This window comes from Calliopsis andreniformis, chromosome 3, assembly GCF_051401765.1.
Source record: "Calliopsis andreniformis isolate RMS-2024a chromosome 3, iyCalAndr_principal, whole genome shotgun sequence".
Classification (NCBI taxonomy): Eukaryota; Metazoa; Arthropoda; class Insecta; order Hymenoptera; family Andrenidae; genus Calliopsis; species Calliopsis andreniformis.
Window position 1 is genome coordinate 13,167,360 of NC_135064.1, and position 22,513 is coordinate 13,189,872.

General features: G+C 31.2%; 4 protein-coding genes across 11 annotated transcripts; 3 read left to right on the forward strand and 1 right to left on the reverse strand.

The window, feature by feature from the left end:
- The first annotated feature begins 15 nt into the window (after window positions 1–15).
- On the forward strand, window positions 16–2,223 carry Nse1 (SMC5-SMC6 complex component Non-SMC element 1). Of its 4 annotated transcripts, none has more exons than XM_076375404.1 (7): window positions 16–64; window positions 937–1,050; window positions 1,127–1,268; window positions 1,347–1,542; window positions 1,609–1,722; window positions 1,802–1,925; window positions 2,015–2,223. In XM_076375404.1, exons 2-7 carry the CDS (start codon window positions 951–953, stop codon window positions 2,101–2,103), a joined length of 765 nt encoding a protein of 254 aa, XP_076231519.1. In that variant the 5' UTR covers window positions 16–64; window positions 937–950; the 3' UTR covers window positions 2,104–2,223. The 4 variants fall into 4 exon arrangements, with proteins under 4 accessions (XP_076231519.1, XP_076231518.1, XP_076231520.1 ...); XM_076375403.1 differs by having other exon boundaries at window positions 38–526; XM_076375405.1 differs by lacking the exon at window positions 16–64 and adding an exon at window positions 580–664.
- Window positions 2,224–2,289: 66 nt separating this feature from the next.
- Window positions 2,290–4,487, reverse strand: LOC143177478 (coiled-coil domain-containing protein 174). Its single transcript, XM_076375395.1, has 3 exons — window positions 4,389–4,487; window positions 4,106–4,273; window positions 2,290–4,016 (listed from the first exon to the last, which is right to left on the reverse strand). Exon 3 carries the CDS (start codon window positions 3,916–3,918, stop codon window positions 2,356–2,358), a length of 1,563 nt encoding a protein of 520 aa, XP_076231510.1. The 5' UTR covers window positions 3,919–4,016; window positions 4,106–4,273; window positions 4,389–4,487; the 3' UTR covers window positions 2,290–2,355.
- A 685-nt stretch (window positions 4,488–5,172) lies between these two features.
- Window positions 5,173–7,711, forward strand: LOC143177479 (uncharacterized). Its single transcript, XM_076375397.1, has 2 exons — window positions 5,173–5,785; window positions 6,166–7,711. Exons 1-2 carry the CDS (start codon window positions 5,353–5,355, stop codon window positions 7,086–7,088), a joined length of 1,356 nt encoding a protein of 451 aa, XP_076231512.1. The 5' UTR covers window positions 5,173–5,352; the 3' UTR covers window positions 7,089–7,711.
- A 1,405-nt stretch (window positions 7,712–9,116) lies between these two features.
- LOC143177476 (uncharacterized) lies at window positions 9,117–21,262 on the forward strand. 5 transcript variants are annotated; one of them, XM_076375391.1, is made up of 16 exons: window positions 9,117–9,171; window positions 11,618–11,715; window positions 11,787–11,860; window positions 12,329–12,593; window positions 12,681–13,586; window positions 13,687–14,044; window positions 14,189–14,325; window positions 14,593–14,673; window positions 14,760–14,927; window positions 15,002–15,247; window positions 15,372–15,549; window positions 16,044–16,115; window positions 16,322–16,600; window positions 18,073–18,243; window positions 18,334–18,762; window positions 19,461–21,262. In XM_076375391.1, the coding sequence occupies exons 1-16, from the start codon at window positions 9,117–9,119 to the stop codon at window positions 19,667–19,669; spliced, it is 3,726 nt and encodes a 1,241-aa protein (XP_076231506.1). In that variant the 3' UTR covers window positions 19,670–21,262. The 5 variants fall into 5 exon arrangements, with proteins under 5 accessions (XP_076231506.1, XP_076231505.1, XP_076231509.1 ...); XM_076375390.1 differs by having other exon boundaries at window positions 19,419–21,261; XM_076375394.1 differs by lacking the exon at window positions 19,461–21,262 and adding an exon at window positions 18,990–19,206.
- The last annotated feature ends 1,251 nt before the right edge of the window (window positions 21,263–22,513 follow it).

Consider the following 22,513-nt stretch of genomic DNA (forward strand, 5'->3'; position numbering starts at 1 on the left):
ATATTCTCTTTTGTCGTTTGCGATAAATGTACGCTGATATTCGGACGGATCATTGTATTTTGTCGTGAGTGGACATGTACTTTGCGGATCCACCGCGAGAGGGCTACGAGTATCAGCCAATTTTTACCGATTCTCGATGGTGTTCGATTTCAATGAATTCTTTCGCGTTCAAATATTCCCGCTTGTCGATATAACGATTACAATTTAACGGGTGTATATACATACGTGTGTGCGTGTGTGTGTATGCATGTGTATGCTGAAGAAAGCTAGGAAAACATTTCTTCTAGATAAATACTTCGAACAGACGCCAGTGAATACGAGTCATACGAGATAACAGGAAGTTTTATCTGTTCGTTACTCGACGAGAGATAATAAAGATAAACCGCAAAATCGTTTGATTCTTTCATTTATTAATGATAATATAGTAAAAATGCGGGATAAAATATAAATTGGTATTAATTATTGGACTTTCTTTGTAGTGAGCTTTATTATTTAACAGTTTCTATAATAGTATATTAAAGAGAAGGTACATTGGAAAGCTTTCTTATTTTTAACTGAACATTTTTGGTGAAAAGTGGATTTTAATTTCAGAAGATTTATAAAAATTAGTTTTTAACTGTCACTACTTACATTCAACGTAACTTGAGAAATTGTGGATGAAAAGGTGTTTCAAAATTATTTGCAGATTATTGTGATTATAATTTGTGTTTATGAAGTGTGTAGTTCATTTATGCGTGTTTACTTCAAATCTGCTTACGAATCATTTTACAGCATAACAAAAACACGTTTTGTTGCAAATATCGAATTAAAAAGATTTCTGTCTTTGATATTGCGTAAATAAAAATCACCCCTTACATATTTTTTTATTTTGTATGATTATCACTTGTTATAGATAGTTTAGTATAAATTATAATTTCATTATTTTTTTATTTTTAGAAATAAAAATTAAAATGGTTTATAGCAAAGAACACAAGATGCTTTTGCAAACTATTCTGCATGAAGGTTTTTTGGATGAAAATAAGGCAAAAGATTTAGTTATTAAATTGTTTAGTAAGCGTATATCTTTAATTTAGAATACAAATTTACTTTTCTTGAATATACTTTGAAATTAAATTATGTATTTTAGATGAAAATAATGTATCAGCAATAATAAACCAAATTAATGAGCAATTACAACCTGTGAATATGTTAATAAAAAAAGGACAATGTGAAATTACAGGTCAAGTACATTGGGTTTTCATAAGTACAGTAATCGATGATGTGACCAAGTATATATTTTTCGATTCATTAACACTATACAATTATTCTATGCAATCATAAGTTTACTAATTTATTAATAATTAAAGATATCAAGAGGAATTTTCAAAAGGGCAATTAGCTTTATTAAGAAATATATTTTCTGAAATTATAATATCAAGTAATGGAAGCATTCAAAGTACAGAATGTTTGAATTTTTGTTCATTGCCAGATGTTAAATTATCCAAAACAGAAACTGAAGAATTCTTGAATGATGTAGTTACAAGAAAATGGTTGGCTTATAAGGTAGCAATAAAAACAATAAAACTTTAATAGTATTTTCATGACAATATACTTTTATGTTGTTTATAGGAGGGTTATTATTACATGGGTGTAAGAAGTATAACAGAATTAATGCCATATTTTAAAGCCACTTATGGAAACAACTTAAGTACCTGCTATCTTTGTAAACAAATTATCTTTCACGTAAGTTTTCTTGCTCATGTATAAATGGTGTAGCATTTTTTTCAAATTTTCAATTATGTACTTTTTTCTTCATAACTAGGGTGAAAAATGTAATCACTGTCAAAATTTATTGCACTTGTATTGTTTAAAAAAATTTACAATGGTTCACAACCTTTTAAAATGTCCTAATTGCAATACCAGTTTCTCTGATATTGACTTATCTGGTAATATTTTTCTTATATTCTTTGATATAAATCTTTAAAATAAATTCCTTGCAATAATAATAAAATTATATTTTACATTAAATAAACAGATGTAATTGACAACTTTACACCATTGATGGATGAAGACACAAAGTCAACACAAGCGTCAAGAAAGATGTCCAGGAATAAGAATAAGTAACATATGGAAATTATATTTTTTACAGAACATGTATTAACTAGTGTGATACAAATTTATAACAAACGCATATGTATATAATATTTATAATGTTTAATATAATATATTTGTTTTTGTACTTAACTATTTTTTGTTGAACAATGGATTTTTCCTATTTTAATAGAAAGGTAAAATTATTTCTCATAAATAAAAATTTCAAAAATTATATTTACATACATATATACACTAAATATAACAATTTTGTTATACAATGCTTTAAGTATTTTGACTTTTTTCAAATTTCTCTCTCAAGTATCGTAAACCGGCTGCAATGCTAGCTTCGTCTATACTTTTGTTAGATTTTATTTGGTTTTGCATTGTAGTACTAGAAGTAGTAACCACAGTGTTAGATTCATGGTGGGTAATGGAAATCGTATGTTGAAGATCATTCTGATTGTTACTTCTTTCAACTTTGCTACTTTTTGGGTCCTCAATGTTGCAATAGCTTGCTGGTGGATTAGGAGGAAGTGGTATATCATAAGAGTCTATACTTGTTTCATTTTCAGTTTGACTTTCATGATGGTTATTAGTTCCGGTATCTACTACAAGTTTCTTATCATTTTGAATATTTAAAGCTGTATTATCAACTTTAGGATTTAAATAACCAGATCTCCTAAAATTATCATACACTGGCCCAAACTCGTTGTCCCTAATTTTCCTACGCTTATGTATCCATTCTTCTTGTGACATTTCATACCAATAGTTTCTTTTACCTAACAGTTCTCCTAACGCTCTTATTTTATTTTCTCTTTCAATTGCTTTCTCTTCTTCAGTCTTCTGCTCTTTACGATCATCATTCTCTTCAACTTTATTGGAATCCTCTACCTTAATACATTCCTCAGATATTTCTGAAGCATTTGGGTTGAACTCAGTGTCATCTTTTTGTTCAAGTTCCTCCTCCATTGGTTCTATAGGTAATCCTGCTCTAATTCGTTGCCTAATTCTAGCTGCTTTTAATCTGTTTTGCTCCATTTTTTCCCGTATTTCTTTCAACTCTTTTATTTCCTTTTGTTTGTGTTCAGTTTCTTTCCTTAAATTGGACAAATTTTCCTGCTGTTTAATTCTTTCTTCTTCATTTTGTGAAAATGCATAATAACCAACACCATGTGCTCTAGCTTCATCAAACAATACATCTTGATAGTGTATATTGGCTTTGTCTGCCAACTTTTTTGTTTGTTCTTCCCATTTTCTTCTCATTATTTCTATCTCAGGTTCCTTTTTCTCTTCTACAAACTTTTGCTTAATACTATCTTTAGTTTTTGGATCCACACCTTGCTTAGTTATAATCTGCTGCTTTATCAAGTTATCTTTTTCCTGCATTAGGGGTAAATCTTCACGTAAACATTTTCTTGTACGACCAAAGCAATCTTCGTATTCTATCCATTCATCTTCATTCAATAGTGTTGTGTCATTTTCATCTGTGTTGTCTTCTTCCAATTCTTCCTCAGATTCATCTGATTTATTTATAAAATCTACAAGGAAGTTATCATTGTTATTTTTTGATTTCTTCAACTGTTCATACAATCTTGTTTTTGCTTCCAACATTAGCTTCGACTTTTTATGAGTATTAACATCTTCTATATATTCTGATTTCTCTTCATTTTCATCATTTGTTTTCTTGACCTTTTTGGACTTCTTTTTTACCTTAACTTTTGGCACAGGATAGTTTGTTTCTGATTTTGATTTTGCTTCATTCACTTCAATTTGTTTTCTCAGAAGCTCAGCTTTCAAACCCACCAAGGATGAGAAATTTACATTAATCTTTTTGGTGGTATTCATTTTTTAATACTACAGAAATCTATTGTATTATTATATTTAATTTTACAACACTCGGAATACCCATTAAAATTAATTATTTTGTTGTTACAAACATATCTCTAAAACAGAAATTTTAGGTTATAATAACAAACATCATTTACTTTCAAAATGTTTTTAAGTAACAATATACTATATAGTAACAACTTACTTTAAATAAATAATATTTTTTACATTTTTAATGTACTATTCATGTATTCTCTATTTGTGTTTATCAATCATCAGAATCAATCAAAATGCATCAAATACGAATGACAAATACACAAAGCGTCACGGAGCTTCACATTGATCTCTTAAATACACTTCTACGAAAGGAAACCTACATTTAATATAAAGATGTTTAAAATGAATTTGTAATCCAAATATTTTTTGTATTATTACACCATATGTATATTTTCACAAATAATAAGTATGGATACAATTTAAAAATTAACCTCTTTGCAATTTATAAACTCATCAAAATCGATCTCTATTTTTTGTGAGCAAATGTATAGTAAATACAATTTACTATACATTGTTTAGCACATGGAACAGCATTTATGCGTATTCAAAACAATTCAAGGGTTAGGTTTAAGTAAAAAAAAGTAAGGATTACAAAAAAAAGTAAGTAAGAAAAATATAGTAAGGATTAATGTTTTACTATTTACAAATTTTCTATTAATGAATTAACGAAAAAAAAGCTTCAGGTTCTTGATCATACTATATTTTGCGATTTACGCACCAATCATTGAACGAAATTAGTACTGCGTAAAAAGTATTTTTATAAAAATTTGACTTTACACAACATTTAAGGAAAATATAACTGAAATTAATATCCAATACAACACAGAATACAAAATTACAAGACAGATTTGTAAAATATCAAGAAACAGTGTAATAAAATATGAAAATAACATTTATAGATAAATCGAGTAGTATCTCTCATTCATTTCATAAACATTGATCAACAAGCGCGCCAAATCTATCAAGTGGGTGTGACGTCATTCTCACAACACCACCAGTAATATCCATACCCATCCATGATGGATTCTCAAAATGTGATTGCTTGTTGCAGATTTTGCAGTGCCTGATTGGTTCTTTCTAGTCTATAGTTTGCAGCTTGTCCAAAGTCCCAAGCCACGTGATTCTATTACTAGTACTTAAACCCGGCTATAGAGTGCATTGCAGTTCGATCACAAACAAATGGCGGACGTTTTTCCCCCCTGTAACCGGTAAATCTCAACCCCACTCAACCCCTCGTCTAAGAGTCCGCTTTATGCTCCGTCCTTCAGGTTCGTGGTGTCCATACCCTGAAATATAGATATATCTGTACGCATATATATTACGAGGAAAGCGATAATAAACTGCGCCATCGAGATCTTTGTGTAACAAACTCCGCAACATTGCTGAACAAACGTGATGGCACCCCGTAAAGCTGCAAAACACGTTAACACGGAGGTTGTAGATAGAGCCGCAGAAGCCGGGGATACGTCGCCTCCGAAGAAGAAAAAAACTGTGAGTAAAATCGTGACCGCCAAACCCGAGGAGGAGAAGCAAATTCGATTGCCTAGGGCCGCAAAATCAGCGGTAAAAACCGAACAGGTCGAGAGTACCAAAGCAAAACCAAAGACAAAAACGAAAACGACGTCGACGGCGAAAAGTGCCACTGTGCCCACGAAAGCAGCTTCCAAATCGAAGTCCACAGCGGCAAAGAAAAGTAAAGAATCTGAGGAAAAGGCGAATGCAAACATTTCAAGCGTGGAACCAGAGAAGGATGTCGAAGAAGCTGATACGAAGAAAATGCGGACAAAAGCTGCGACGAAAAAGGCGGGAATGGATGCGCCGGAAGAATGTACGTGTTCCGAGATTTTTCTTTGATATTTTTTAAGCGTTTGTTAATTTTTTCTCTATTTTTCTTTGACAAATGTTTACGTTTCTATTTCGTTTAGTATGAATTTGTGAAAATATCGAAAATTAGGTCGAGAGATTTCGATGATATAAAGAGTAACGAAGTTTGAAAATATTAGTTTTTTCGAGTTTTGAAATGGAAAAATTGATACACAAATTTGTATATTTTATATACTTTATTTCAGATATGTATTTGTTATAGTATAAATTTATTTAATTTACAACTTAGTCAATAAATTTGTATCTATTACTGTTTGTAATTTGTTTGAAATATGTTATTGATACATTGTATTTATTGCTATATTAAATGTAAATTCATTTCAGCTGAAGTAAAACCAAAAGGGAGAACTAAGAAAGGAGCAGCCAGTGAAAGCACAGAAAATCTACAAATCCCAGATGTGAAAAAGAGGAAAAAAGCAACTGCAGAGACAGCAGTAACAGAAAGCAAGGCAAAGGCTAAAACAACGAGAAAAAAGAATGAAGCAGATGATGATACAAAAAGTAATAATAGTAAAAATAAAAAGGTAACTAATAGTAAAAATAAAGCTGTTGCTGACAATGAAACTGAAAATAATAAAATAGAAGTGGTATCTGCAGCTGCGAAAACAGTCAAAAAAGTAACCGATGAAAAAACTACAAAGTCAACAGCAAAAAAGACAAGAGGTAAAAAAAATGAAGCCATTTCTGAAGATACAATGAAAGATGAGGACTTAGAAGCTGCAGGAGATCCATCAGCTTCAGAAGCATTGCATAGTGATGATGAGAATCAAGAAGCTCAAAATGATGAATTGGAAGAAACAGAATCAGCGCAACCAAAAAAAGGGAAGAAAAAAGTTACCAAACCCCGTGGTAAAGCTGCTACTCGTAATGTTGATACTAATGCTAATGAAAATAATGTAGAAGAAGGGAAAGCTATTACCACAGCTACAAGGAAAGGGCGAGGAAAAAAAGGGACCACTACAGCTTCAACAAAACTCAAAAATGAAGAAAAAAATCAAGAAGACACTGATACAGAGGAAAAGAAAATATCTGACTCATCTGAGATGCTAGTTAGTAATAACAATGTACAAAAGTCGTCGGTAGAGAATAACGATGAAGGACAGGATTCTGAAAAAGAAGATGCAAACCAGACGAAAACCTCGGAAACGTCTAAAATAGATGAGGAACCTGTCACAGTTAAAACTGAAATAAAAATAAATGGAGAAAACACTGCAGAATCAATACGTGAAGAGGAGGATTCACACTGAACGATTTACGTGATACATTTCTTAAAATAATATATCATTAATATTTTAATATATTTCATAAAAACAGAAAAATATTTACAAGTATTTCTACCTAAAAATACTTGATGAAATCATATGTTGTAAAAGATTAGTAATGTATTTTAGTTGTATACTGTTCCAAAAATTTGTATTAATTTTTTGTACTTGTATTTTCCACTATTCAATTTTTGAGGTCCACTTGTTAATGGAAGAACTTGTAACTAAAAAAGTTATGTATCATACACAATAATTGTAAACACTTATTAGTGTATTTCATAGACTACCATATTTAAACCAGTTACAAATATCTTCAATGCATAAATTCACAAATTTATTATTCAAGTAATGTAAACCATTTTATACTTTTTTGTTAGTTTCTCAACCGTACAATAGGAAAATATCCATCAAAAAGAGTGACATTTTATCATTAACATAAAAGACTGATAAAATTTATAAATGCAAAGAAATGTAATTAAAAATAGTTTTTACTGTCAAGTTATATCAAATTAACACATACTGTCAGGACATAATTAAAAATAGTGTTTGTAATGTTTTCTTTACATAATATCATCGATTAGACAAGTACTTCCAATTGAAAACACGTCAAAAGTAATAAGCGATTTATTCCATTTTATGTTTGATTGATTTTAAGTCAAATAAAGTAATAATTGTATTAATATTGGTATTCGATATTATTTGTTTACACAGTGAAAAATATATATTTTTTTCTTATTTATATTGTCATTTTAAACGAGAATATTCAAGTTCACGTTTTGTTTTAAAATGAGAGTTTTAAGTTTCGCGCCTAAAAGCTTAACCTTAATGATCTGCAGGATATACGTTTACGTTCATCTTTCCTGCATACATTCATGTAATCACAAACAATTTAAGTTTATATTAAGTATAAATGATAAAATAGAAATGCATTATATGTATGAAATAATACAATTACTTTTTGGAAACAATTCAAAATATAAATGATTTTATTGTTTAGTCCCAAGAAACTTTTTTTTATTTCTTAACACTTGATGTATTTAAATATTACGCAATAAATCAATGATCATTTTTTTTTTTTTTTGCAGTAAATAATACTCTAACAATAAATAATATTCTCTACATAATCTTCTAATGACTACAATTTACTAGAACTCCGTACTTTTATTATGTAAAAAACGAGTAACTACGAAAACAGGGGTTCGATAAGCTTTGATAACATTCGATTTTGATTTTGCGCGTATCGACTTTATGGCCGATTTCGAATGAAATGCATGTTGAAAACACGAAAGTTCGCCGTAATTACCTGTCCACGTATACTGACGTAGTATACTATCTATAGGACTGTATCGAAAGCTAGAACGCTCTCCGTCGTGGATCAAGGAAGCAGTGAGAAACAACGGCGGAAGTGGGGATCGTGCGCCATTTTCTATTTTTGCATAGCAGTGAACTAGTTGTTGTGTGTGTACATTTTGTGTGATAAATCGATGGATTAACAAATAAAATCGGCGAAGAACGTATCGGGTTAATGAAATGATTTTTGGGAACACGTGCTTCGAATCTCGCGCAATCAGTTTCATATTTTCCGTTTATCTTCTTCTGTATTAAACCGTGCGTAAAACCATAGCGGTCGTAGAGCACGTAAACACTTTTTCTTCATTTCTCTTTTCAACGAGTGAGAGTGGCCGACGAAGTGGTCGGTATTAGAAACTATTCTACCACGGGCGATCAAACGAACGGCAACGTTCGCCCGATCGGAAGATTTTCTTTTTCCTCGCTTTTAAAGATTAAATCAAGATATATAGAAGGGAAAACCAATCTGTGATACTAAACAGTACTAAGGTATATAGCTAGGTATAAACTCTACAATTAGATGTACGTATGTATGGCCGTATGAGACGTAGGTAGATCGTGTAAAGGATCTAGAAAACATAAAAGTCCGTGTAAGTGTATATGTGCGCTGTGAATTTACCTTGCTCGAAGGATAACAAAAAAATTGATAAAGAGAGCAGAAGAATGTCTCAAGAATCTGTGACAAATGACAAGCAACTGCCAACTCCAAAAGACGAAGGTATGGGATGCACTAGTTTCTTCTTTTGGTTCTCTTAACTATGTACATATTATATAAATGTGCGTTTCTTCTGGTTTTTTTCATTCACCTATGTATTTTGTAAGTTCAAATAACCTCTATTGTTCATGTTCTCAACACCTTGGCAAAGACTTTAAACGTACTTCATGCAGTCACTGTGTAAAATTTTAGACTATATTTGCCATAAGAACGTTAATTATTAAGAGAATATAAAAGTTAATAGTGGAATGTACAAGTTATGACTCATGTCCTTCTTCAAATAAATTATTCTGTGCAATTTATAAGAAAATACATGTAAAAAGTATTTGTTAGCATATTTGAAAAGTATATTTGCCTTTATGAATCCTTAAAATGCAACAAACTATCTATGACACAAGTGTTTGCCTTTTGTGTATATAGTGGTATAACAAACGGATTACGCTTTCTTATCAAACTACACAGGAGAATTTTTTAATGAATATGAGATTATAATATTGAAAATTAACATTAATATTCAGAACTATGTCAGAAAATAAGATTTATAATGTTAGATCACATAGTACATACAATTAGCCTTCATTGTGTACGTCATAAGCGAATAGAACATATTTAAAATTTCAAAAACAGATTATGTTTGAAGTTTTATATTTAAGAATACATACAATATAGATTTAATATATTTGTATTCAGTATTAAAATTATATATAAATCGGCTATAAAGTTTGAGACGGTGATCAATACGTATAACCTTTTCACAGAAGTATTTTAAATCTTAAACCTTTTGACATTAGAGAATTATGTAAAACATATAAATCTATCCAATAACATTATGATAATAATAAATTTAGTAAACTTACACATACAGAATTCAATAAGTATAAAAACATTACAGAATTATATGCCTATCATTTAAAAAAGGTAAGGGCTAAGATAACAAATAATTCTTAACGCAAAATGATGGAAACATAATAGAATTAATATAAAACAATATTTTATCTAATTCAATCAGAAATTCTTATTTTCATCGTAATTATACATAAAGTCGTATAAATATGGAATACTTTGTCTTGATGCTTAAAAATTACATTTTATTTGCAAACATAAATTTGCTGTCATTGTAGTGAAAAAGTTTATTTAAAAATACCATATATTAACATTAGAATTACTTAAATACCTCTTTAAGAAGGGGGGCAAGGTACATCAGTTAGAAATTACGTTCAAACGTTGATACAAATGGAACCAATAGGACGTGAAGTTCACAACAACGTTCTCGGGGACGTACTTGATTGGTTTTGTAGACAAACTCTCTTGTCTAAAAACCGTCGAATATTAAGTCAGTTTGTATCGTGCTGTACGACGGTGTAGTGGCCGATTAAAATTAAGAATATCATTTCTTAAGAGCGCGTTATACGAATATAAACAGAATCGACGAAAGTTTTGTATTTTAAACGGCGTTGTTAACGAGTACACGAATTATTATTCGAATCATTTACAAAAAGTTAATACGAATCGTGACGTTTCTTTATATACATACATACTGCGCGTATCGTTTGCCATATCCGAAATATACATTATATTTGTTCAAAGTAGGAAGCGTAATATTTTCTCTTGAACATCGTACAATTCGACAAATACTATATACTTATATATAATATAAGTTTTATTTAACCGATTTGAACGGAAATTGTTTGTCCGCTTCTTGTCCTTCATACCGATAAGTATTTGTTTGGCTGCCCGGAACGATTGTAACCCTGAAACGGTAAACGTGCTCGTAAAACCGCGAAATTTTATCATTCTTAGAATATATAGGCGAAGGTTTCAAGATGAAACTTGAAACTCGTAGTATTATCGGTTCGAATTGGTATCGGCGACCCCGAAAACGTCCGCTGGTTGGACCTACAGGATCACCTTTTCTCGACGCAACTCTAGTTTTACAAACTAAAACTTGTCGATGGTTCCGCAAAAACAAATTTGTCAATTCCATAAAACGTGTGTCTTTCCGTAAGTACATCGTCAGTATCTGTTTTAAGAGATATCTGATGTCGTTGATTGAAAATTTAAATCACAGGGTTTCGTTTGAACCATGCATTCAAATCTTCGTTGTTGCCTACGCCAATGGTGAAATTCGTTATCTCAAACACGAGTTTGTATACAAACTGGGCTATTCACGTTTTTTAGACCGGTCGTTCAATTTGAAAACTTGCTTGATATTCGTACTGTATACGTTTGTTGGAGACTGTGTTGCAAACGATATTGTTATAGACAGTTGTAGTATTGTTATTTAACATATATGTAGGTTTTAAATTAAAAACCTTTGTAGTATGAGGACTAACTATAAAAAGTGTTAGTTATTATACAGATTTATCTAAGAAAATTCAAACATGTAATTTAATTGTATTATTGTTTATAGAACATTTTGTATATTTAATTACTTTTAACTATTTTGTAGGAGATGAAGCAATTATATCCATGTCGGTAGCTGGTGAGGTAACCGACACTTCAATTATGGAAGTAGGCCGTTCAAGACCTCAGTTTCAATATTCTCGGGTAAAATATACATTACATTTTTATCTTATTGTTTATTCAAGAAATGCATTTTAATAAATTAAAATTTTTAGGAGGAGTTAATGGTAATAAAAAATTTGCCATTATCTAAAAGGAGACCTAACTTCTTAGATGCCTCATTTAATAAGTAAGTTCATATATTAATTTTTATATAATTATAGTGATATATATTTTCTATTCATTTTCACATATGAAAATTAAGAGGAAAAACAAAGAATATCACAAAGCAATTTTTTTGAGAAACTTAAGTTTTAATATTTTATCATTCATAAAATGAAACTAATACTTTAATTAGATTATAAAAACAATGATAAAACTATAATTATTTTACAGTAATTTTAATTTTTTTTCAACTTTGAACACATACTGAAATAAAATAAGAAATTTTCACTTGTATTATTAGTAGTCAAATAGTTTGTGTCATAGATTATCTTCTATTTTAAATAGTACATAATACAGAAAATGATGAAGAATAGGTATTTCTGGTTTTCTGTTCTTATTTTTTACATATTAAAATACACATTTAGTAATATTATAAGAATTTAAGGAATTCACTGTTATTTCATGCAAATTATACTTATTTATTTTCATTAAGTTCGCGTGGTGTATGGGAGCCTGAACGTTGGCATTCAGGCAGGAAACCAAGTGATACACCTCCAAAAGATGAGAGGACTGGACGTGGTGATCAAATTACTGAAAATCATAATAAACGTCGAAACGTAGATCCACGGGAACGAATTCGTAAAGAGCAAGATGGTATAGTTCTGAGTCCCCAACGTAGAAGTTTTAACTCAGGTTGTTTCGTTAACGTAAATCAACCTCCGAATCGACGTCCAGAAAGCCCAATAGGGAAAACAGAGGTAACGATAGTTAAGAGACCTTTAAGATCCTTTAAGTATCAAGACAGATCGTGTACATCTAGTTTTTAAAATAAATATTATTTTCAGGTCAGCCACAGAGAACCTGTTCGGCGAATCGGAAGTGGCAGAATTTTAACGCGTGATATATGGGATTTTAGACCTGAGAATGAGAAGCTTGAACCTGAACGTTCCGATTTTGCTTTTCGATCTGGGGCTAGCGGAGGTACTTCTATGCGTGATCGTGACAATCGAGATGCTCGCGACGGAAAAGATCGAGAAAACATAAGGGATAGAGACCGTGAGCGTGATAATTTACGTGAACGGGACGATAGAAACGAACGATTTGAACGAAGATCATTTGGTCGTGATTATGGGGACAGAGAAAGAGAACGTGATAGAGACAGAGGAACGGAACGAAATGATCGTAACCATCAAACGGATCGTGAGAAAGATCGTGGACGGGAGCGTAGATTTAGCAATGATCGTAGGCGAACGTACAGTGAAAATCGTAACGATGCGGATGAACCCGAATGGTTTAGTTCTGGGCCAACATCTCAACATGATACCATTGAACTGAGAGGCTTCGAGGATATTCCTGAGGAAAAGGCGGTCAATAACAATAGCAGCACAAAAAATAAGAAACAGACTCCCGTTCAGAAAAAACGTGGAAAGAAGAGCTCCCTGGAAAAGGATGAAAAGCAAAGTCAGGAAAATTCAGCGGGTCCTAAAGGGCGTAGTACACCGACTACGATGGATCAACCTATAAACGTTGTGGCTGCGCCACACTCTCCGATCTCGGAACAGGATGAATCATCGTCGCTTGCACAGAAAACTAATCATGATTCTAATGAAAGTACTGTAACCGAACAAAGTTGTGAAACAACGGAGAATTCGAGTACTGCAAATCAGAATCAGGAGGATAGCCATCCTGATTTTAATTTGGATGAGTTCTTGAAATCTGATACGTTCCCTGGCGTTCCTGGACTTCTAACTGTAAGATTTGCTTTCAGTTTATTTGTAATCTAAGTAATAATTGTTTTAATTTATCTTGAGAGAAAGTAATAATTATTTTACTCTTTTTCTTATTGCGTAGAATGGCGTTGGTTCTAATGGGGGCTCATCCTGTTCACGGTTTAGTCAATGGTTTAAAAGAGATAGTCCAGTACAACAAGAAGACAGTCGTAGGACTTCCATACAAGACGATATATTGAACAACCTTCTTAATGATATTACAGAGCCAAATATTCAGATCCCGTCTGTAACTGAATCTAATACCTATTTTGCTCCCATTTCTCCTGCCAATACAACGACTACAAATACTTCTACGTCTTCTACCGGAGTAAAATTATTGGAAATGTTACAACGCGGAAATAAGCCAAGTCAGAATGGACAAGGGGATGCAACCAGCACTGTTGTACCGTTGATGAAGAATACATCTATCAAGGATATGGGTGAGTATTTGTATCTCTTATACCTTTTTCTGTATGCGATTATAGGTGATACAAAAGATTTAAAAAAATTGAAGTATCAGAATGAATTTTAGTCTTTTTTAGTCTTCGTAGCAACTAGAGTAACACTGAATATTTTTTTTATAGAAGTTGGTGGAAAAGTTGTGCATAGCCTGGAGGAATTAGAAGCACGCATGCGAGGTGGTGCTCCTCCGCCTACATCTTTGACTGATCAACCTCGTGTAAATAAGACTGAAGAAGATCTCTCTGCGTTTAAGAAATTGGTAATGTGTCTGGCATATTACTGTATATAAGGGGACATCGCAATAGGTGGACTTTAGTATTGTATTATATTTTTCCTAAAGATGAAACAAAAGAGTCATATAAATAGAAATCTGGAAACTTTTCCTTTCGTAGGAAAAGGAAAGAAAAAATTTGTCAAGAGCTAAATTACCTTTCGAATTTTTTTCCACCTGTTGTTGAATATCCTGTACATATGATTTAATATATATTTGTATATAATTAGCAGTGATATGTAATTTATGATATAGCTTGCTCAAGTCACTGGAGGACAAGCTATACCAGCAGCAAATGGTCCTATTACCCAGAAACAACCAGTAACGTTAATACAAGTAAGACAGTCATGTTGTATTTTTCTGTTTTTAATATTTTGTACAATATTTTGCCCTGTGTAAGATAATACGTTGTTTTTCTGTAGTTGCTTAATTCACAACTGAAAACTCAACCAATTGCTCCTCAGCAATCGGTTCAGGAACCGATTCATGCCTCAACATTTAATCATGTTAGTTCTCTTGGAACAACTCAACATTCTCATCAGGCACAAATGCAACACGAAAATTTGATGAAAGTGCTGCAGATTCAACAGGTTGGTATTGAATGTTTATTAGAGGGTTAAATGATGGTATCTTTAAATTGCATTATCATTCTTTAAAATAATAGCAACAGAAGCAACAGCAACAGCAGCAGCAGCAGCAGCAGCAGCAACATCAACATTCTGATATGTTATCGATGATGATGGGTGGCCAACGAATGTTAGGCATGAGTCCTGTACCTCCGGAAATGCAAATGATGCTTAACAATGTCCCGACAAGTCAAGAACTTCTGCAGAGACCAGAAGCACAGGCCATCATTCAGGGCCTGCAACAGGGAGAAATAACTAGACAGCATCTGATACAGCAGTTGCAGGTTTGTTTTTATGACTCGTAAATTAATATTTCATCTAAATTGAAAACTGTTTTGATAGTCAAGTAATAGATTACTACTTAACATTATTTAATGATTTCTGTTTTGTTAATGATATTTTTAATAGAATCCAGCTATGCAACATCGCCATAGAGAAGTGTTGGTTAACATTTTGAAAATGTATGGTAGCACTACTCCTCGTACAATAAGTCCGCATCCCAATGCACCCACTCCTCAAGACCATATATTACAACAAATGTTATATCAACAACAGCAACAAAGGATTCCATCCCCTATGAACAATGGTAAGTTTTATTTATTATTTAATAGTTTTGAGTGTATGCGCGGAAGGAATTAATTTTTCTTATTTTTGTCTTTGCTTTTATTATTAATGTACGGGTGTTGACGTACTGTAGACTTTAGCTCGCTTTTAGTATCGGGTCTGTATATTCCATTCTACAGATTGAAAGTCTAATTAATCGTTTAAATTAAATTGTTAAAACAGTTAAATGTAGAAACACAGTACGTTAACTGTATTTCTATATTTTATTAAATTTAGTTTTTTAAACATATATCAATCGACATTGTACATACATATATATATTTTTCATATTATATGTATATATGCATATATCAAAATAATTTCAGAACTAGTTTTTTACTTAAAAATAATAATGCGTCATTGATCTCTACTTTTAAAAGGTAATAATAAGAAATACATAAATATTAATTTTCAATTATAAATATTTTATTATGAGCATTATAGTGTAATAGTGATATAATAATGTTTGGAATGCAGCTTATTGTCCAACTTCAATAATATCTCCAAACATGACTGCTAACCCCAGTACTTTAACAGTACAGCATCCAGGTAGATTATGATCATAATAATAGCTTTACTGCTTTATTTCTTAATGCCAAAAAAATATTTATGTAAATATGAGAGAATTCTTCGAATTAGTAAAGAAAAGCAAATTAATAAGTTACTTTTTTCAGTCCTTGTATGAGAATGCTACAAAAAATTTCATTGAGCTTACAATAAAAATAGTTTAAGTTTAATTTTTATTATTTCAACAGTGATGCAGCATAGAGTTCCCTCACCGCGGGAGATTGTTATGCATGCTCAGACTATAATGCAAAATGCTTTGATTAAGAAAAAATTGGAGGAACAACGTGAAAACTATCGTAAGCGGCAAGATCAGCAACAGCAGCAACAGCAACAACAGCAACACCAAGTTCAACAAAGGGCATCGAGCCCTATTAATTCTCCAGGAAAGCAAACCATGAGCCCAACACCACTTGCTTTTACTCCTACGTCAGTGTTACGTAAAATGACTGCTGATAAGGAACCAGAGGGTGCGAATCAGTCCAATCATCAATTAAATTCGGTTTTCTCGTTTTTTTCCACGACTAATAACAACTCACCTAGTACACTTCAATGCAAAAAAAATGCTGACATGCAACTAGTCGCTTGCTCTGAAAGTACAATTCAGTTTACTAATCATAATGCTAGGAAGCATGGTAATGCTATGTTGGATGTTGGTGCTTCGTCTTCGGACAGCGTACACGAACTGAATAATAATAGCACTGTAGAGGTAGAGGAATCCGCATTAAAGTTCAAATATCTTTCTTCTTTGCAACAAAAAACAGATACGAATAATAATTCGAATCTTAACGCGTCAGAAGAGAACAAACTCATTGACGACTCTAAAGAATCTTTAAATGAGAATGCAAACGCTAAAGAATCTATTTTGATGAATATAAGTGATACTAATAATAATAATAATAATAGCAGCCCTCTTATCCTTGACAAATTATTGACAGAACAATTCCAAATAGAAACGATAATAGTCGACAATAACAAAACGATTGGAATAACAAAGGAAAATAAGGCATTAAACGTGAAAAATGATGAAGTTGTTATTTCAAACTGATTATTTCTTGAACTTCGTATGCCAAAAAAAGATTCGTAGATCTGTGACTATTATCTAATGTAAAGCTATTTTTTTATTTTTGTATTAAAATGAAAAACTATAATTTTGTTTCCTTTCCTTTCTTTTTTGCTTGACACCTTTAATGTGTTTAAAAACTAATTTGTCTGCAACTTCAACAAATTTTACATGAAAGAGATTAGTCGTTTTAGTTTCCAATATAAAATACTGATCCCAGTAGAAATCAGTCATATTATGAACAGAATTTTCTTTTTTAAGCCAATATACATAAACACATTGCAAGAAAAAACGTGTGTTGAAATAGTTTTAAAATAAAAAGCTTTATAAATCCGTATTTATGCTTTAAGTTTTCTTTTACACATTTTCACTTTCCTTTAATGGAATGCTTTTACTTTATTTATGTATGTTGATGCATGCGCTTATGAATTTTTACTTTATGAAATTATGATATAATATGGCTAAGGGAATTGCATGAATTCTACAATATTTGCACTAAATTTGAAAAAGAAACTATTTATACATATTCTGTAATAGTAGTATCAGCATAATGGGTTTTGGTAACTTCTAAATTAAGTCTATTTTTTTAAACTAAAAGTCCCTCTACGAATCAAATGAAACAAAAATATTAATTATAAAAGATATGTTTTCGTTTGTTTATTTTTGTTTTTCAGTTGATTTCACTTACTGCTTTCTGTATGCGACTTGTTTAGTAACAATTTATTCTTTTAATTTTCAAGTATGTATTAACATTAAATCTTTTTAATCAATATAAGTAAAAAATAAAATAAATTGTATGATCGTTTAACATAATGTTAATCTTAAGCATACGTTTTTTACTATATACAACTGTTTAACATTTCTTTCATTTTCATGCAGGTAATAGTAACGACCCATCGAAATTGACAGCTCAGTCTCAATCGTCGCAAATGCAACAAATGCAGTCCGCAGTTCAATTATTGACACAAGGGGTCCTTTCTCGACACAGTACATTACGACCACAGTCTGTACAATCTACATGGTCAAATCCAACTATAAAACAACACCCAGGTATGTTATTTAATTCAAACTATGTAAATACATGGTGAAAAAATTATTTTGTGATGTCTCACTTATCGAAAAAAAATTAATGTGACATAGGTCGACCAATTGTGAAAGGTGGTGGTGGTGGTGGTGGTAATGGTAGTAATCAATTCCAGTACAGTGGAAATACAGATTTCCAACAACAGCAGCAACAACAACAACAACAGCAGCAGCAACAACAACAGCAACAGCAACAACAACATAGAACAGTTTCAAGCGTGTATGGCAATCCTGCACGCTCCAAACATACTATGACTTCTTCTATAACCCATCACAATGTTCCACAATATAGTGTTGCCCAGAATTCAATGATAAACCAGAGATCAAATCCTATGAACAGCCAAATGAAAGTGCAGCAAGCCCAGTCACATCTTGCTAATATTCAACATCAATCGCAACAACAGCAGCAACAGCAACAGCAACAACGCACTCTCAATTCACAAATGCAAATGGTCTTAAATCAAAACTACAATTCCAATCGTGCAGGTAACATTAATGATGATGAGCGGTATTTTTAATTAACTTTCTAATACGTAACACGTCGTAGATAACAATTTATGTTTATTTAATCATGCATGATACTTTGTTATATTCGTTACAATAACAAAATTCTGCTCATATTTAAAATTTATAACATTTTCGTTGTCTGTATTATCAAATTGGATACACGTATTTGTTGTTACATTAATTTTATTGTTCTCGAACATTTTCAGGTGCCTTCCTTTTGTCTAATCAAATTGCATGCAATGGTGTTCAGAAATTGGAATAATTAGATCTCACAATTTAGCTGTTCCTCTTATTTAAACAAGTCTAAACAGCATTTATCTTTGGATCGAACTTAAAGTAATGACTTAACAGCTATTTTAGGTTGCCCTTCTGTTTTGTAATATATTTCACTATAAATTCACCTTATTGTTAGATAATACTTCTATTTTTGTTTGCATATTTAGTTAAATCATACGCAACTATTTCTCTTCTACACGCAATGATCATATTAACGCTTGATAATCCCTAATTTTTAAATTCTTATTTAAAATAAACTTTTTAAGTTTATAAAGTGTTACATACATGTATATTATTTTTCTCTATTTTTACCTTATGATAAAAATATTATGAATAAGTCTGATAAATATTTTTCACAGATGGGCGAGTAATGCGGTCACAACAAATGAATATGCCCGTAGGTCGTCAAACATCACCAGGGTTAGGAGGATACGTGGGTAGTAATGGTAGAGATCTTTCACCAACTTCAAATCAATTGGCACGATGGTTTAGTCCAGAACTTCTTGCTCAGGCTCGAGCTGGTAAGCTTCCAGAGCTTGTCCAGACAAATGTTTTATCGTTGGAAGAATTAGAAAGACTTCAACACGCATCGACTACAGTGCATAATTAGATTAATGCTGTACCTTCTCATATTTATAATAACTGCAAGCAGTGGATTTAATTGGCAGATTATTGTTCCAACAGATTGTACCATTTAAATTAGATGGCTTTTTATATTAAATACTCAATATCAGGTTGCACTTATATTGACAGACAAAAAGGGACAGAAAAAGAGGGAAATACATCTAAGTAATGTAATAAATCCTGCTTGCGTACACAGAGCCATTTAGTTAATAAACCTTAATGAGAGTAAGGTTTAGCGAGTTAATACCTACATTGGCCAGAAAGAATTTTTCAATGCGATTCAAATAAGTTGAGCAGTATTTTCTTTATACATGAGGACGTCCTTTTTGAGTATCTTACGACTTATTTGTAGCAAATTTTACAAAGTGTGCTAAACTATGAAGCTACAAATGTACAGAGGATATGGAAATATGATGTAAGATTGAATATGATTAACACAAAGTGAGTCATTTAAAACGAGTCTAAATGAACAGCTTTCTGTGAAAAAAAGATTTATTGCTTATAAGACTGAGAAACAATGGAAATTCTTACCTTTGACTATGAGGAAGTAAAGCACTTTCACTATGCATAGGTTTCTAAATGGCAGCGTAAAGCGAGAATTATTTGCCTAAGAATAGTTAGCAAGTTTTTCATTTACAAACAAACGAAGTTTGTGTGTACGAAATTACTACAATCACATTTCATGATTTTTAATTCTTTGAACATACAATGATTGTTATACATGTTAAGAATATGGAAATTGTGATGTTTATCAATTAAGCCCATGTCTTCTGACTACTTAATTTTTTATTGTAATGCTTGCAGATAATGTTCTTGAGGCAAATAATGTTTTTAAAACCTTTAAAAAAAGTTTCAAATTGCAGCACCCTCGAGTACAGTTATACATATACAGAGAAAAAGTGTCATATATTATATTCTACTTATATTATGAACAATGTGATCGTATGAACAGAATGAACATATGAGGAAAGAAAATAGTGAAAAGAGTGAATACTCATCGGTCTTGCATATATTACAAAAATAAATATATAATATATACTTTGTAGAAGTGTGAGGGTACAGTGTTATTATCAGATTCGAAAGTGGAAGTTAGCAATTAACCGTGGCAGGTATAATATAAATAATGCATTTGCAGAATTTACAAAAGGAAAGAGAGAAAATATATAGAGACAAAGACAGAGAACATTCCACCGGTCATAAAGGGATAAAACAAATTCGGAAGATTTAATGTCGATATTGCTGCCAAACTATGTTTGTTTTATAATTAACTCGTTATTTTTGTGATTATATTTTTCGTACAATCATAGTAATTATATTTGGCCTATAGCACGAGTAATAATAATACAGAAATGTGTTTTTCTTTTCTTACTTTTCCTGTTATATAGTTGATGGTTGAACTCGTATTGGAGTCTTGCATCAATTGCATGAAATTGCATTTTCCCTTGATCATATTTATAAACTAAATAAGGATATTAAAAAATCTACTATAAGATTAAAACGAATGAAAAATATTTTTCTCAATTTGTTTTCTGTGTTAATACGCAGGAAGTGACATTTGAATGGTTTCATTAAATTATCGAATTTATGGAATCCTGTTAAATCTGCACTTTGTTTTTCTACAATATTTTATTTAATAAAATTGATATTTGTATTTGGATACACTCACTACGTCTTTTTACTTGTGTAAAGTTTGTTCACAGGACGTTGAATTGTAAAAAAAAGATTTAATCAAAATCACGTTTAAAAATTACAAAACTTTTGCTCTATTGCAGTTTCAATCTTGTAACTTCTGGAAAATGCGATTAGATATTTTAGGGCTCTCCAAACATAAAACTTTCATTTTATTCAAGACATAAAATTAGTGGATCATGTAATATACTATATTGTCCAGTATAATTAATGATCTCGTTTTTAATAGTTTTTCTTGTTCTAAAAAGTTTCTCAATATGTCAAAGGTGTAATGTTCGAATTGTATTTTCTATATTACTCGGTCAATCTCTGTTTACTAACAGATGATACATAACGCATTCATAATTGTGAAGTCCATATTATAACATAAAAGACAAAACTGTTGAAAATTATTTGCCAACAATTTAATTACTACGAGTACTGCCAACAGCAAACGTATTAACGTCATTAAGTACCAAATAAATATACAGTGACATTTGATTTTCAAATATCACTTTCAAACAACATTGTTGCCTTAGGAGAGGCTATTATGATTGAAATCTATAGAATATAAGAAAAACAAGATAGAAAAATGATCTTTATAAAGCAAATTGCATTTATGTTAGATTTCATTTCTAAGGATAGTAATGCTTGACCAATATTTGGTGGAAAATGTTTATTAACAAAATTGTAAGGAGCTTTTAATTCACTTTTTTAAGAAATGAAAAAGAAAGCGTTTTCTCTGCTTTATTGAATCATAACAAATGGAAAAAGAATTCTGTCCTATAAATACATGGACTTGAAGATTGTTTCGTAATTCGAAAATTTTTGTACATAATTCAGAACCTAAGCAGACTAAAGCTTATCAGTCCAAGTATTGGACTGATAATTTGTAAATAAAGTTACTAAATATTACATTATGTGAAATTAAGAAAAACATCACAAATAAATACGAAAGAACTGTAAATGTAATATTCATCATTTCATTTATTTATTAAAGCGACTCAGTGAAGGTAATACAGTACCGATTAAAGTTCATCTGTTCAGTCTACTTCATTATAGCATGTTAATTAAAAATTAAAATCGATTGTTATGGAAAACTACGGTACTATAGTTTTTTATGCTTTAAATTTAGTTCGTTTAATTTAAGAATCAAATGATA